Below are 17,722 nucleotides of genomic sequence, written 5' to 3'. Positions count from 1 at the left end.
GTTAAACAGGCATTTGTATACTTAAAGTGAGACTGTTTGAATTAGAATATTTTTACTGCTTTTTACTATGTTTGTCTCTGGATTTTTGTTTCAAGGCTGAAACACTTGCATGCTCCTCTACTGTGACAAAGGTGTATGCAATAACTCTAGTGTACATAATAGGTTTCATATTGTAAAATATTTGGGAAATTTTCTGTATAGGATTGCATAAAATCTGTCAGAGGAAACACTTGTAATTACACTTAACAGGTCTTAACCTCATCAGTAAAAGGAGTTGTTGTGTTAGTGAAGAATCAGACTGATCGCCCTTGCCCTCCCAGTTACTCTTCAACTGACTATACTTGGAATGCTGCTAAAGAAAATGATAAATTAATTTATTTAAAAACCGAATGGTCATCTCTTTGGGAACAAGAACAGCAGGCTCACAAGAAATTTGCTTGGTGAGAGTATGTAGGGAAAAAATACTGTTTTGCTTTACATATGCTTTTAGCAACAGTGATGTTGGATACATGGCACAGGCTTAATCTCCTTACATGTCAAGCTCATTGAATTTCATAGTAGCTGTATTAGTTCTGTGTCAAGCCTGGGCTAATATAAACCAAATAAGAATAGACTATTCCTGTGGGCTCAGCATATCACTAACTGCAGCCCTGCAGAACTAGGTTGGGATTCCAGTAGGAGCTGTTTACATTCACCTAGAAACCCTTTATGAACAGCTTACAGCAATATGGCACCAAAAAATATGATTCATCCAGGTTTATCTTTCTTGTATCTTATCTTCCATTTCCTGAACTGCATTTCTTATCTAGTACGTTTTTGATGAACTTTATTATGGTAAAGATCCTTTTTGAGCTCTGCTAATATTTTTAGGTTTTTGAGCACAATAGGCTTTTTTAATGGCTTTTGAGATCCAAAATGAAGTTTTCCTAATATTCAGTATAATGTTACATCAAAATTACAAGATAATTTTTTTAAGTAAATGCTTTATCTGTTTAATAGACTAAATTTTTAAAAAAGTTGGATTATGTTTTAAACTTTCAGTCAGTATAACCAAAATCCATTTTTATTCCTTACTATTAACTTTGGAAAAGTAACCCATAAAGGGAGAAATGAGAATTGAATCTGATTCTTAGATATAATAGTCGCATGTTAAAACTTCATTAGAATATTTTACGACTTTCAGTAATAACTGCTGTATTGTAAACTGCTGAATTTGGGTTATTAAATTACAAAGCATTCTTTTTCAAGATATTGGACTTGGTTGTTAGTTGCATCTCTGCCACTGCTCCACTGTGACTTGAAACAAATCACTTCACTTACCTGTACTTCTCCGGCTGTAATATTGGAGTTATATGACAACTAGTGTAATAACTTGTTAGTTTGAATATAGGTTGTTCTAAATTGAGAATAACACGTTAATAAAGCATGTACATATGAACAGTAAAAATTCAATAATAAGTTGAATAAGTGTATTAGCATTTAGATGAAACCTATAGGTAATTCTTTCATAGAATCATAGAATGGTTTGGGTTGGAAGGGACCTTAAAGATCATCTAGTTCCAACCTCCCTGCCATGGGCAGGGACACCTTCCACTAGACCAGGTTGCTCAACGCCCCATCCAGCCTGGCCTTGAACACTTCCAGGGAGGGGGCATCCACAACTTCTCTGGGCAACCTGTTCCAGTGCCTCACCACCCTCACAGTGAAGAATTTCTTCCTTACATCTAATCTAAATCTACCCTCTTTCAGTTTAAAGCCACTATCCGTTGTCCTATCACTACATGCCCTTGTAAAAAGTCCCTCTCCAGCTTTCCTGTAGGCCCTCTTTAGGTACTGGAAGGCTGCTAGAAGGTCTCCCCAGAGCCCTCTCTTCTCCAGGCTGAACAACCCCCACTCTCTCAGCCTGTCTTCATAGGAGAGGTGCTCCAGCCCTCTGATCATCCTTGTGGCCCTCCTCTGGACTGGCTCCAACAGGTCCATGTCCTTCTTATGTTGGGAACCCCAGAGCTGAATGCAGTACTGCAGGTGGGGTCTCATGAGAGCAGGGTAGAGGGGCAGAACCACCTCCCTCGACCTGCTGGTCATGCTTCCTTTGATGCAGCCCAGGATACGGTTGGCTTTCTGGGCTGCAAACACACATTGCCAGGTCATGTTGAGCTTTGTTGTAAGAATGGTGCAGTTGTTTAATAGTGGATCTACACTGTATACAATAATACCTTATGATCTGCATAATTTCTAATATGTCCAAAAACTTGGTACTGTTGTTTCATACCACCAAAGATAAACTTGCAAGCTCTATAAAAAATTATTTTTCTATATTGCCCAAAATAGTGCTTATAAAACAATTACACGAATAGTTAGTAAAATCTACATACTAATATATATAAAATTGGTAAAATCTCTTTAAAATAGCATGGATGTGGGAACTACAGACATTTTCAAAAGGAATGGAAAAATGTGACAATGATGAAGCATTCTAGATTTAAGTAGCATATTAACACTAGGCAATGATGGCAATTTAGATTGTCTAGTAACTTTTAAATCATGATTTTACAATACTACATTAACTCAGAAGCCTCTGTGATCTTATTTGGGTATATTAAAGTATTACAGGGATGCCAGCTGCTGTTTCGGATTAAGATTGCATTTAATTTTGAGTGTCAAATAAGGATTTATTTTCTTTATGAATGCATGATAATGCATATCTGCTAGGATGTTTAACTTATAGAATGAAGCTTCAGGTATTATTGAATTGAGAATTTAATATTCAAATACAGTATTTTTTTCCTACAGGAATAAAGAAATGTCTTGTGTTAACTGTTTAGTATTAGGTGCTAATTAAATGTATAAAGTAAATAGATTCACTAAATCGAGTAACAATATAGTGTATGTTAATGAACTACTCCTGTGCAGGCAAGTGTTGTTTCAAATACTACATTGCAAAGTTCCGATTATTTGCTTCAATGCAAAAGATTTTCTGAGGACTCTACTTCAAGTTTATGGTAATGAAACCAGCTGGAAACAAGGTAACTATCTAATCTATGATCTGATCCTATAATCTCTGTGCTTTTGATGTTTCTGTTAAAATCACTAGGTGTAGAAGTAACTAGATTGGTGGTTAAGTAATATATTGGAAAACAGAGTTTTAGTACCATGGAAAAGAACACCCTTCTCGGGGGAGGTTGTGACCAGAGGCTTGGCACGTTAAGATGATCTATTCTTCTCAGAGTAGCAATCAAATCATTGAATAATTTAAGGATAGCTTCCAGTGGAAACAAAAGCTCTCAACACAGTCCTGACTATAGCTGAAAAGGTCAAACTGCTTCATGTTTCATGTTCCCTAGAAAAACTTTTTCTGCTCAAGAGGATAGGCTAGAATAAATTCCAGAGGTGCTCATAGTTGTCAGAATTAGGAATCACTTGAGTGGGTCCTTGTTCTTTTGATAGGAACAAATAAGACTCTTTTGTATTAATTTAAAAGCAACTACAAACAGAAGATCTAAGATGTAAATGTTTATTTTTTTTCTTGGTTCTATGTACTGGATCACTGCTGAGTGAATTACAAAAATAAGTGTGACCTTTCAGGAGGGACTCCCTTTATGGAGAGTCTTCAGCTTGTGTTCAGCATCTGAAAAGTTTCATCAGTAAATCACAGTAAACTAATGATGATTTAGAATCTGCTGTGAAGATCTACATAAGAGACACAGCCCTGGGAATGGGAAGAGGGGGAAGAAATGTCATGATAGTACTGGCATTAGTGACAGTTTTATAACCTATACACACAGGAAATACTAGATCTAGGTTAGATCCTATCTGATGTATAGGATTCGAATCTGAAGTTTCTAGTATCCAAAAGAATTCTTGTGTAGGTTTTTTTTAAACTTTGGAAGTTGATGCTTCCTCACCCGTTATTTCTGCTGTGGTAAAAAAAACCCAACAACACAAAACCCCTGCCTTTTTTAAGGTAAAAAATCCTATCGTAAATCAAGCAAACACTGAAATGTCTGTCTATGTCATATTGACTACAATCACTTGAATGATTGCACTCATTCTCAAACTAGCGTTCTAACCAGTGGAATACACACAGATACATTAGCCCTGACTAGTGAAATACGGCATGCTTTGCCATTGGGATTCACTAATGTTTCAGAGTAGGAGGAGGACAGGACTTGAATACCATTTCACAATCTTGAGTAAAGTATGCTTTTATCAGCACAGACTTTTCACTTCATCCCAGTTTGACCCTGGTTTTGCTTCAATCCTTTCAGCTTTGTTCTGTCTCAGTTCCATATGTGCCGCCTCCTCACCTTGAAGGTGTCATCCTTTTTCCAGGACTGAATTGCTGGCTATAACTCATTACTGCTACCCTCACCTTTGGTGAAGATTTTAGTTGGGAAGGAACAGAGTGATGGATGGATGATTGGGGGGTTTGATTCTTTATCTGTTTCGTGCTCACTGTAAATAGAGATATGAGAAAAGGATCTTTGAGGTATCTCAGAGTCTATTTGGTAACAGGATTCTCTTCCATGTATCCTTGGTAAGATGTAATTGTTATTATTAGAAAACTCGGTGCTCATTTCATGCAGTCTTCACATGAACTTGTGAATGTCCAGCATCTCACTAGGCAGAGCCTTCCTGCAGCCTCTGGGCATTTTCCAACAGCCATCAGCTGCCAAGTGTTACTGCCCATCAGTGAGGCTGAGTTGCTTAGTCTGCCTCTTCACAACGCATCATTTGAGTTCATGGTAAATCTGTCTGTTACAGTTGTCAAAGTTTCATTTAATTCCTGTAGGGATTACTTCCTGCTGAAAGAGCAGTGGAAATCCTGTGGACACATCCAAAGTTTGGTTTTGGATGCAGAGTTTGACATGCTTTCTTAAGCTGTACAATTCCAAGGCTAAGACTGTCCTTCCAATCACAGAAAGACTCTCTTAGTAGTACTATCAGGAGGGTATCCTTGAGACGATTTCTGAGGCTGTTCCTTAGCATCTATTAGCTTTTGAGATGAATAGCTGTTTGCATTCAGAGAAAAGGATAGTGAGCTACATAAAATCCTGGTATGAGACCATGCAGATGAAGTATCCTTCAGTTATCTGGCCACTCCAGCAGAGCTGAAGCTCATTCAGGGGCAAGATGTCTCCTTCCCTAACATCTGTTGAGCAGCCACATGAATTTCTTTTCAACAACAGTTATATCAGTGGAGGTAAACAAGCCTGGTTCTCTTTAGAATAGTCCTGCAGCTGTAACTTGCATTAGGGACATTAAAGTTTGCTTCCAGGTAACTGAGTCTGTAAGGTTGCATAGCATGGAGTTCTCTATAAATGTACCTGTGGGTTGTCATTTGAACTTACTTAGGGGTTACTGAAGAGGTTACTTAGATCTATCTTTGAATACGTCACAAGGCATTCTAGTTACTAGTTTCTCTCTCCTCTTCTTTGTAGTACTACGGTACATATGTTGAGATTGTAGTTAAAAGGGAAATGAAACAGCACTAGGCTTGCTTCATGCTATGTATCTATGTGAACATGAGAGAAAGTGCGATGTAAGCACAAATGATCCTATAGGACAAAAGGTTCTGATTTTTGGAAACAATGCATTGTGCACCCATATGTGAATTCATATATACATTAAAGATCTCATAAGTCTGATTGCTAGGAAGTAAATCTTCTCCCCCCTGACCCCCAATAGCAATTTTGTAGATATCAGTGAAGTTAACAGCAGCAACAAAACTGTACCAGAGGGAGACACTCACAAGAAAAACTTCAATTTGAAATTTTTCTGTGATAAGAAAGAGAGGCTTTTACAGTCAATCTTAAGAACAAAAGGTTTACTTACATTTTGAAACTTGGGGGGAAAAAAAAGCCCCAAACACAAAAAAACCCTCTTAAAAAATATTCAATATTGAACTTAATCCTATGTAGTCATGATATTGACCATTTGTTACAGCTACGAATTCAATATTTAACATTTTTGTAGTGTAAATGCTTGTCTATTTATGATGTGTGTCTACAGGAAAGATGGGCAAAACTTTGGAGGTATTTCTCAGTATGGGAGGTAATTTAAATATTTTGATTGTCAGAAATAACTTATTTTTGTAGTTGCTGATAGTGTCGTGTTAGATCCAAGGATTGCAGCGTGGCTGATAAACCCCAGCGACACGGTTCCCTCTTTTGAATGTTTAATACAGAAGTATTTTGAAAAGCCTTTTTCTGTGGGAACAGTAAATACAGATACAGGCACTTTGAGAGATGCATCAGTAAGTAGTTTGTTTTAAATTGTTTGTGGTTGGGTTAAAAGGGGAAGGAAATAATGAAAGAATTGCTTTTGCTTACAAAATATTGCAAAAAAAAAAAGACATAATGCTTTTCTGATGGAAGAAAATTATTATTTAATATTAAGTATTTTTAATACTACTAGTTGGAAACTAATTTTAAAGAAAGGGGAGAAGGGAAGGGTTCACTGCATTCTACCAAGATGGGATCATATTCTCCAGGAACAGCTGTAAAATTCTGTTTCAAAACCCTAAAGTTCAGTAACAATATTAATTAATTTATAATCTGATCTTTTTTCTTTCCACCTCCCTGCAAACTGATTTCCAGCTTTCCTTTCCAAAATGTCTAGTGCCTTGTTATCTAATACCTGTAAACTTGTAGCCTGTATTTAGTTAATTGTTATTAACAATTTTGCTGAATTTCACAGCTGGTAAAGACACCACATCATAGGCTGAGGAACAGTAGAGTCTCAAATGTGGACCTTCAAGCATGTGTATGAAAATCTGTGAATTTTTATTCTCAATAAGAGGGAATGCATGATGAACTTTTTGAGACGTTATTGCTGGCACTATAGAAATGTCTTACTGTCTGTTAAAACTTATTTACTGAATGTTACAAAATTTTGGTATTTGTATTTTGGGCCATGGTGATCTACTCTGGACACATTAGCCTCCAGAGGTTGTTTGAATGATAGATATAGATGTGCAGCAACCTAAATGATGGTTTTTTGAAACTTTTCAGAGGCCTTGCTTGTTCAGACACAAGTATTGTAATGTGATTATAGAGCTTCTTACACAAATCCACAGATGTCAAGTGGGCTTAGAGCATGGACAGAGGTCAGTTGTATCAGCACATACCCATCAGTATAGACATTTCTGAGAAAACCAGAGGCAGTTTACTTTAAAACACTAGCTGCAAACTGCAGTTGTTCAGAAGCTACTTCATGAATTAAGCTATTGGTGTAGGGAATGGACAGGAAAACAGGCAGAAGCTATAAACTTGTTGGTTATTTCTATACGTAATGTCCCCTCCTGTGAGTCAGCATGCTTAATCTTGTCTCTTTCCTTAGCTTGACTCAGTTTTTTGTTCTTCATATATATCACATCTGTTCTTAGTTATCATTTCTCAACTTTGTCATCCTGATTCCAAGCTCCGAGTTAAATATTGAAGTCTTATTTCCTTCCTGCCCTACTTCAGGTCTAGTTTGTTTCCTTGCCCCAGCCATCTCCAGTGCCTTTATGCTGACTTGTTCACCCAAGTCCTAGTTAATGCCTCCCTCTGACATCCTGTGATTATTCCCCCCCATTCCTTATGCAATTAATTTGTTCCCTGGACTCTCCCACTTTCTTTTTGGCTTCTGTCTGCTCAGCGAGTCCCAGTTCTTCCTGTGAATCCTAGCTCTTTTGCCAGATTTGTCTCTTCAGCCTTCTTGCTCTGACTTTACTGGTAGGTTCCTAACAGTTATCTGTACTCCCAGAGGGATCCATGCCGGGTGATATATTATGTCTTGTGCACCACTGCTTCAGTTAAGCTCCCTCTGTATTGTGCTAGTCTTGTCCACCTGGCATAGTACTTGGAATGACTATTTTATTCTGTAGCCCGCTACTCACCCTCACACCTCTCTAGCACAGAATATGTGCTACTTGCTGCTTGTCTGTGTATTTGATGCTGTACCAAAAGGCTCAATAAAAGGGGTCATAGTCCATATACCTTGAAACCTTTGCTGAAACAGGTGCTAAACATCATACTGCTCTTGTCATTGCTGCATTTGCTGATGAGGAATCTTGGAATCAATTGAAGCCTGTCATTGGGCTTACTTCCACCTCCAGAATGGGATCAAGCAAGCTGTCTGTTGCTGAAAGTATAGTATTTCACAGACAGCTCATTTGTTCCAGAAGGAGTGCATATGAACAAGGTTTCTTGGAGACAGGTTGATGGCTTTTCACTGGAGTATGGGCCTGCTTAAATTAATCTGTCTGGGGTAGAGAGAAGTCCTCACTGGTAGGACTAGACTGTTATAAAACAAGGATGACCACCAGTGGATCTAGATATTTCAGCTTTGAAGAGAGCCCTCTGCATCCTACCTTCAAGGGCCTACCATTTCTCAGTCTTGCAGTGTTCAAGTCTGCTGTAGGCTGAGGGCAAGCCTGTGCAGTAGGTGTCCATATTGTCTACTCACAAATGACCAACACAAACAATGCTGAAGTTGTGTATACTAAGAGCCCTTGAGCAGATTAGGAACCTGCATGGTCTGTCAGTGGAATTCATTACCCATTTTAACTCTTTTCTGCTGTTGGGGCTTTGCTGGGACATGCTTCCCACTAACAGACATCAGCTTACGTAGAATCTATTTAGTTTTATCTGCTGTTATCTTGAGTCATATGGTCATTTCAAGATAAAACCAACTATGGTCCAGGCTTAAGCATGTTCTGAATGACTGCAATACTAGTGCCCCTTTATTTTATGGTATGTGGTAGGAAAATGTGTCTGCAGCAAAGATTACCCCAAAACTCGGCTAATTCTGTTTTTAGCATGGAACGTAACTTCTTGTAACTAATAAGTGTCTCCCACTTCTTTTACACTTGGCACTTTTCTTCTCTTAAAAATTAGTTGGACCAATATGATAAAGTTCTTGTGATGGTTCTTCCCCAGCTGTGTACCAGAATGCATACCTCTGTAGCAATAATGTGTTACAATTTGTCCTAATCTAAACTAATTTTCAGTCAGTTCTGGTTCTGTTGTGTTTGTGCAGCAACAAGTAATTTGGATTCCTTCTGCATTCTGTTTGGATCAAATAATGGATGAAACATTGCTCTTGTCAGTCTGCATCTGCTGTAATGCTTTGGTTCCAGACTTCTGTTTTTCTTCAAATAATGGGGTGGTTTTGCAAACAGGAGGCCAAAATTGTGAGTTTTGTGTACAAGGCAGATTTCTATACACTGTTTGGAGGATGGATTAGGTTTACCTGTTGATTTACAGCTGACTCTTGCACTGTGAGGGCACAGGATCAAGTGTTTAGATGTACTGGTGTCTCAGTCCGTGCCTACCCTCACTCCCTAGAAACACAACCAGGAGGTTCTGAGTGTCATCCTGAACACAAGAAGATGATAATGGCATCTAGCTCAGGGAGCGATTCCTGCAAAAGACCCTGTTCAGATGGAAAAAGGTGTCCAGAGATACCTGCCCACGAACTCAGAAGGGTCCTTACCTCCCTGAAGAGAGATGAAGATTCTCCCGTCCATTAATTTTGATATGAATTTTTTTTTTTTTTTTATTTTAGAAGAATCCTTAATTTGGAGATCTGTTTAGACTATATAGTCTCTCCTTTAGGAAGGATTTTGAAGATTTCACAACTACTTTGATTATTCTTACCTGCTTTTGCTTCAAAAGAACTACTGTTCTGGCTGGACAGATTAAAAGCCCTGGAGGACCATAGTATTCTGACATCAGGCCTGTTCTTAAGAAGATATTCTTGGAAACAATTTCAGTGGCAATCTTTTTGTTTCAGTCCGTAATTCATAGCTTAATGACATCCAGTTTAGTAGAGTGATATCACATCTAGTTACGTTGCACATACTCTTCCGAATGATAGAATCTTGGTTTTGTTCTTTACAAAATATTGGATGTTTCATTCAAATGGAAGCATTGTCTTCCTTTTCTGTGCAATCTTAGAGGAGAGTGTAAATCTGATAACAAGTAGAAATATCCTTTTCTTTCCTTCTCATCATAGAAGGACCAAAGGAAGGATTCTGAATATATCAAATAAAAACCATGAAACTGTGAAATGGGCAGCAAAGTCAGATTTGGTAGCATAATTTCTGAGAGCTTACTCTGGTAAGGAAAAGGCTTTCTAGCTTAGTTTGAGTGGAGAAAGCATAATATATTTCTTCTGGAGCAGATTTTTTCTCCCAACTATAGGTATTTCATGAGAGAGCAGTAAGGTAAGAAACCTGTAGAATAGCTGCAGGTCTGTAGAGGAAAGAGAGACTTCTGCAGCTCACAGCATGAGAGTCCCTCTTAGTGTTCCATCAGCTCCAAGATAGGAATGCAAATAATAAAGTGGGCATAGAATAATTACGATTCCTTTAAAATACACACAGCGTGAACGATAAACCTGAAGATAGATTACTTACAAGATGGCCAAGGAACCCTCTCAGTGCTTTTTCAATTGAGAAGCTTTTCATGTGATTTCATGGCCATTTGGTTTCCTGTCAATATGTTTTCTTTTTTTAAACTTTTTTACTATTCTTGGCAGAAAGATGTAATTCACTTGAAGCAGATTTTAAATTTATTTTCAACCCTGCTGTGGTGGGTTGGCCCTGGCTGGATGCCAGGTGCCCACCAAAGCCGCTCTGTCACTCCCCCTCCTCAACTGGACAGGGGAGAGAAAAAATAATGAAAGGCTCATGGGTCGAGATAAGGACAGGGACGGATCACTCAGCCATTACCTTCACGGGCAAAACAGACTCGACTTGGGGAAAAATTAATTTACAAATCAGAGTAGGATAGTGAGAAATAAAACCAAATCTTAAAAACACCACTCCCTTCTTCCTGGGCTTAACTTTACTCCTGAATTTTCTACCTCCTCCCCCCTGAGTGGCACAGGGGGATGGGGAATGGAGGTTTTGGTCAGTTTATCACACGTTATTTCTGCTGCTCCTTCCTTCTCAGGGAGAGGACTCCTCACACTCTTCTCCTGCTCCAGCGTGGAGTCCCTCCCACAGGAGACAATCCTCCATGAACTTCTCCAACGTGAGTCCTTCCCATGGGCTGCAGTTCTTCACAAACTGCTCCAGCGTGGGTCCCTTCCATGGGGTGCAGTCCTTCAGGAACAGACTGCTCCAGCGTGGGTCCCCCGCGGGGTCCCAAGTCCTGCCAGCAAACCTGCTTCAGCATGGGCTCCTCTCTCCATGGGGCCGCAGGTCCTGCCAGGAGCCTGCTCCAGCGTGGGCTTCCCGTGGGGCCACAGCATCCTTCGGGCATCCCCCTACTCCAGCATGGGGTCCTCCATGGGCTGCAGGTGGATATCTGCTCCTCTGTTAACCTCCATGGGCTGCAGGGGGACAGCCTGCCTCACCATGGTCTTCATCAGCACGGGCTGCAGGGGAATCTCTGCTCCGGCGCCTGGAGCACCTCCTCCCCCTCCTTCTTCACTGACCTTGGTGTCTGCAGAGTTGTTCCTCTCACATATTCTCACTCCTCTCTCTGGCTGCAATTGCTACTGCGCAGTAACTTCTTCCCTTTCTTAAATATGTTATCCCAGAGGCGCTACCACCATCGTTGATGGGCTTGGCCTTGGCCAGCAGCGGGTCTGACTTGGAGCCGGCTGGCATTGACTTTATTGGACATAGGGGAAGCTTCTAGCAGCTTCTCACAGAAGCCACCCCTGTAGCCCCCCCGCTACCAAAACCTTGCCATGCAAACCCAATACACCTGCCTATGTGTATTAATTTAGTAGAAACGATCTTGGAATACACTGTTCACCAAGAATCTAGCCAAATCTAGGTCAGTCTCCAGCAATGTGGCTATTGAGGAAGAAACAGTGAGTGTTACCAGATTATCTTCTGAAGTGGTTAGGATTCTATTAGCCTCAAAATTGATTTCTGCTCTGATGAGTCCTCCATGTGATATACATTACACTCATGTTGTCAAACATAAAATAGTAAGCTTAGGCATCCTGCAGTTCTACTTGCTATTGATTTTATTTTTTTTCCAAACTACAATGGACAGGAACCTGCAATCAGTACTGCACTGTGTCTGGGATAATTATCTTGCATTCCGGGTTACTGTACTTGCTCAAAATTCCGTAGTCTTATGGGGTTCAATGCAGGTTTTCACTGTCAGACTTCTCTCATCAGTCTTTCCTTTCAGGGATTTTTTTTCTTCTTTTTTCCTTCCCATTTATTATATAAAACCAGAACTATACTAGAATCTTTCTTAGAAGTCTTAATTACCCTTATTAAAATAATGCCTTATGTCAAAGGAATCTCACATCGACCTTTTTGGTTAGTCAGGTGCTGAGCTCAGGGTATGGAACTCTAGAGGATCTCACTAAATTGAGTGAGCATAAATTGAAAGTAATGCATGCAGAGTAGTTTCAATTTACAAACAGATCTTGGATTCATTGTTACCAGTTTTATGTTGGTTCAATGTGTAGCAGCAGCCAAAAAGCCAGCAAAATATAGGCACTATAAGGAAAGGTATTGAGAACAAGAAAAGGGACATCATTTTTTTGCCATAGAAAACCTTGGTGCACCCACATCTTGAAGACTGCAGTTTTGGTGTCTGTGTTTCAAGAAAGGCACAGTGGGCTTCTAAAAGGTCAGAGGATGGAACAGCTGCTTTATAAAGAGGGTGTGGAAAAATTTGTGGTTAATTAAGATGGAGATGGAAAGACTGAAGGGCACTGTACTAGCAGTTTTCTAAATTATTATGAAGGCAGTGGATAAAGTGAATGGAGCGGTACTATAACTGAGTCATTTGTTGAAACTAGGAGGAGATGGGGTTAAAAACTGATAATTTTTTTTTTTTTTAATGTGGTTAGCAATGAAGTCTGCAATCTAGAGATAAACAAGAAAATATTAAATATATTTTTGAAGCAATCAAAACCTGGACTGTCCGTTAGAGATGCTAGTCTAACTTCATGGAAAAATTTTGTAGTCTGCAGATTAAGCAGGTTCCGTTAAGCCAATTGTTCTACACCTAGTGTATGTGAAAATAATTGATATATGATTCTCTTTATGAAAACTGTTATGTTCTCCTCCTTCAACTTATTCTTCTAAACTAAATAAACCTGATTAATCTCTTCCTCTGTAGGTCATGTTTTCTAAACTTACTATTATTTTTGGTTCTCTTCTTTAGCCTATCTGACCTTTCTTAATGTCTTTCTTGAAGTATTGTGGCCAAGTTGCCCCAATACTTCAGCTATATCCTCAGAAGTATTTATCAACACAGAATAAATGCCTCTTTTTAGACAAATAATCCTTAGTTAATTTCACTGTTTTACATAAAAAACTAAGAATTGTCATAACATGTCATACTTAATTCCATGTAACCTATTTTCCTGCTTCCAACACAGACCAGTATGTGATTCTTGGGGAAGAGTATATGGACAGACAAGTGCATAACTTTAGTCCTCTGGAATGCTGTCCTAGGTTCTATGGTTTGTGGCCCAGGAATTTTATGGGAGACTGCTAGTGTTTTTGCACTTAATGGCTTGGATGTAAATTTATTCCATAATTTTGATTGTTTAGCCATCATTGAAGATACAGGCTGCAAGAAAGAAAATCTACGTCTGCAGCATTTTTCACATTCCTATCTTTCCTCACAGGAATTTAGTAATGAAAAGCAGCCCTTTATTGTTTACATTTTGTGTATTAGCCTGATAAACAAATTTAATAGGTTGACACTAAGTTTATTTTTAGTGATCATGTTCTTGGAGCTAATGATCATATTCTCAGTGTCTGTATGCATTTCAAAATGGTCTTCTAGCCAACTGAATGAGGTGGCATGGCTCTGTGCAGAACACCTCTGGAAGAGAAGTGAAGGAAGTGCGTAGTTCAGGCGCAGAAGAGCGGCAGTACTGATAGGAGAAAGAAAATTGCAAGGAATTTTTCCTCATTTATAAGTAGTAATAGAATTCTGACTTCAATGTGAAAGGCAGTGTAGTGATACTATTTCTCAATACTCGGTCTGTGCAAAATGTAAATAAAGGAACAGGTGAAATCTTGAATATTCATGATCTGTACTGCTCTGTTCATGAATTGTGTTTGTCCGAGGTCTAACATTACTAAAATGTTAAATATAACAGGAGACATACAGAAAAATATATTTATATAGTTTAATCCCTTTTAAAATATATAGTATTCTAAATATTTTTGTTAGCATTAAAACTTTTTTTTTTTTTTAAATTTAGTTATATCAGTATCAAAACTTAGGTGTGAATTTGGAGAAGCTTTATAATGTAATGATGGACCTCGCTCATGACTTACAGGTAAGATACAAAAAGTAGTTACTCAGATATCATTTCGGAGGCGTTATTATGAATTGAAGAGAGTTAGTGGTGTGCTGCTCATTCAGATCAGAATCTCTACTCAAGTGAAATAGAAGGCTTCAATCCTTACTGGTTTACAGTGCTGGTCAACATTTAAAATAAAGTTGCCTATCAAATATGCCATTTTTCCAGAAGAAGGAAATGGTTAGTCTCAAGGTTAATCTTTAGAAGAAACTTTTCCTCTGCAACAGTTAACTAAATATTTAAATGAAGATTCTAAGAATGGGAAATGTTCAGAATATTGTGACTTTTCTTTTGGTATTTTAAAGCTATATGAAACAGTCTAAAAAGTGTTAACAGTTAAAACAGAGTATAGCTGGGTTTTTTCAATGTATTCCTTGGGTACAAAAACTCTCGGCATATCTTTTGCTCTAGGTTTTATTAGCCAAACATTGGTCAAACACTGGAACAGGCTTCCTAGAGATGCCCTAAGCCTGACAGTGTTTAAGAGGCATTTGGACAATGCCGTTAATAATATGCTTTAACTTTTGGTCAGCCCTGAAGTGGTCAGGCAGTGGGACTAGATGATCGTTGTAGGTCCCTTCCAAGTGAACTATTTTATTCTATTTTAGCCCTTATTGCAGTTCAGAATGCATCTCAAGAAGTCTTTTAGTCTTAGTGGTTTTGTGTGTGTGTTCTCTCTGTAATCATATACCTGGAAAAGTGTCAGAATTTACAGATATGATCAGGTTCTGGTGGAAGGTACATCCTAGAATCCTAGGGGGTTTCCTTGAAATTGATGGTAGCAAGTGTAGGGCTTAGACCATTAGTTGATGGAGCCGTATTAATCTGGATAGCTAAGTGGCCCAGCAGTGTGATGAAACAATCTATGAAGAAAGGCAACAGGGAAACACCAAAGGCACAGAAATACCAAAGGCACAGAAACACTGAGAGCCAGCCTACAGGAGGAGTTTTTAGACAAGTGTTGCTGTCCGATTGCTTCAGTGGTTAGAGAAAAAGCAGACTTCCTGTGCTTTGTAACTAAATTGGGTACATAACTGTGTCGTCTTTTATTTTCTTCCTAATGAAAACAAGTTATGAATTCTGAGTGGTTGCTTAATTGTTCAAGTGAATAAAGAAAAAGGGATAACTGTATGTCCTATTATAATGGAGCTTGCTCTAAAAATAAACCATTTAGAAAAATGAGGTATGTATATTTCTTTATTACTATTCCTGTACAAAATGATTACTATTACAAAATGTATTACTGTTCCCCACAAAATGAAGTGATAATGGGCTACAGTATTCAGATACTATAATTCACACTGAGTAGTATTTCATTCCACAAACAGTGTTGTAATATAAAAAAAGATTATACAGAAAGTGAAATACTGCTTACTGGAAAATAGATCCACATGATGACTGCTATATGTTTTAAGATTAAAATTGGCTGATACTGAAGAATTTATTTGTGTCTTGTTTTACAGATTCAAGGTTTGTGGAAATTATTTTGCACATTAGAGCTTCCACTTATCAAAATTCTGGCAGGTATGAAAGTTCAGTTCAAAATATGAATCTTCACTATTTTCACAGAGATGCTGACTATGCTAAAGTAGAATGTTATACCTCAGAATACTAAATGTTATCTTAGCCTCATAACAGCTGTGTGAGTTTGAGTTTCCATTTTACAGTCCAAGAAGCACGTAAGATTGGAATTGTCAATTGTAAGTGTTCTCAGTATATAATTGTATTTACAGTGATGGAAACACACAAAATACATGTGAACAAACAAGAACTGAAAAAAACATCAGAGATTCTGGGGGTAAATTTTGTCTTTATTTTTTCTTTTGGAAATTGTATAGCATCATCTTTCTGCTTTTACTGAGGATAACTGATTAAAAAGAGGGGGAATCTTTTTGTTTTGTCACCTTTTACATGACAGTTTGGGGTTTTCAGTATTTTTATTATTATAAACATAACTAATGATATTTACATTTTAGGATACTTCCATGTTTGTTTAGGCAAGCAAAAAAGAGACATATGCCTTGCCCCAGAACTGAGATGGCTTTGCAAAATGCACAGGTCCTTTTGGGTTATGTGTTGTAGAGTAAAAATTGTAATGACTCTTTCTGAACCTACAGTTATCAGTAACTGTCTTCCTGAGAAGTGATAGATATTTCTCTCTCTCTTTGTAAATAAAACACTCTTTACAACTTATGTGTTCTGAGACTTCTAAGTTTGCCGTTTCCCCATTGATAAAAATAGCTACAAGAGAATCCTATTTTGTAGCATAAAATCTGACTAGATAATCATAGTGGTCTGACAGATTATTAATTTACCAGAATAATTTGCATAGTCCTGTTTCTCACAGATCTCTATAGTCTTCAGTAACCTAAATTATTTTCCCACAAATTTTGGTAGTTTTTACTACAGTAAACCCCCTTCCCAGATCATGAAGACATATAGATTAAAGAATATATAAGCAATCTAGTAAACCAAATGTTGATAGCCAGCAATAATTGCACATTATCAAGTACCCTATTTTTAAATAGAAGTCCAATATACTTGTTAACCTAGGAAATAGCAGATATTGAAGAAAATAATAATGTAAACAGAATAATTCTGATGTACTAATTTATAGTTGCGACTCAAAGAGCTTGAAGAGGAAGCTCATCAAGTTGCTGGAGAACGATTCCTTTTGACCAGCAGTAGTCAAGTCAGAGAGGTAATATTTAAACTACTATTATTATGTAAGTTGTAAGTTCTGTAAATTGTTATTGATACGGAAGAATTATAAAGGATATAAAATTGTCCTTGCAACTTCAGAATTCTTTTTCTTCGATATTAATTATCTTTTTTCTGATTTTAATGGATGACATATCAGTTTTTCATAAATCTGGCAATGTTGGATAATCTGTATTTGAATGTATTTACATAAATTATGCATTTGATTTTAGTAAATAGACTTTTTCAATAGCTTAAAAATAAAGATTTGATCTTTTCAATTCTGTGTTAGTTCATTTGCTACAGTATGCCCTATTTTCCTTGAAATCTGTTTTCTACACTTAAGTTCCGGCTCCAAATAAGTTTCCTTTCTGTTTTCAGCACTTGAAACACTGAAACATTTCTCCTATGTGTTTTTTCTTACTGTAGGTACTATTTGAAAAGTTAAAACTGCATGCACTGTGTGAGAAAGTTCACAGAACTGAAATACAACAACTTGTGTCCACCTCAGAAGTTGTGGTGAGATGGGGAGGGGTTTTAAAACCATGTGCGTGACTTAGCAAAACTTCTAAGTTACATTCCAGTGAAATTGTCATTTGTCTAAAGTTTTCCTAACAATCTTGATTTATTTTTGTATTGTATTAATCAGACTTCATTTACTTATGCCAGAAATGAAAGTTGCACTCCATGATGGGGAAAAACAAACTAGCTACTGAAGCTAAACTTTAGCTAT

The 17,722-nt window shown here is 37.8% G+C and overlaps 1 protein-coding gene across 1 annotated transcript in view; it reads left to right on the top strand.

The window, feature by feature from the left end:
• The window catches only part of POLN (DNA polymerase nu), a 118,879-nt gene that overhangs the window by 17,294 nt on the left and 83,863 nt on the right, over nt 1–17,722 (top strand). The window contains exons 5-12 of the mRNA XM_050896655.1: nt 250–440; nt 2,914–3,026; nt 6,099–6,256; nt 14,197–14,265; nt 15,753–15,813; nt 16,023–16,087; nt 16,907–16,990; nt 17,419–17,508. Of these exons, the coding sequence (XP_050752612.1) occupies nt 250–440; nt 2,914–3,026; nt 6,099–6,256; nt 14,197–14,265; nt 15,753–15,813; nt 16,023–16,087; nt 16,907–16,990; nt 17,419–17,508 (831 nt within the window). The remainder of the gene's footprint in view (nt 1–249; nt 441–2,913; nt 3,027–6,098; nt 6,257–14,196; nt 14,266–15,752; nt 15,814–16,022; nt 16,088–16,906; nt 16,991–17,418; nt 17,509–17,722) is intronic.

This window comes from Gymnogyps californianus, chromosome 4, assembly GCF_018139145.2.
Source record: "Gymnogyps californianus isolate 813 chromosome 4, ASM1813914v2, whole genome shotgun sequence".
In the NCBI taxonomy this organism is placed as follows: Eukaryota; Metazoa; Chordata; class Aves; order Accipitriformes; family Cathartidae; genus Gymnogyps; species Gymnogyps californianus.
Note: the sequence above shows the minus strand (reverse complement) of the source record. Positions and strands in the feature narration are given on the sequence as shown.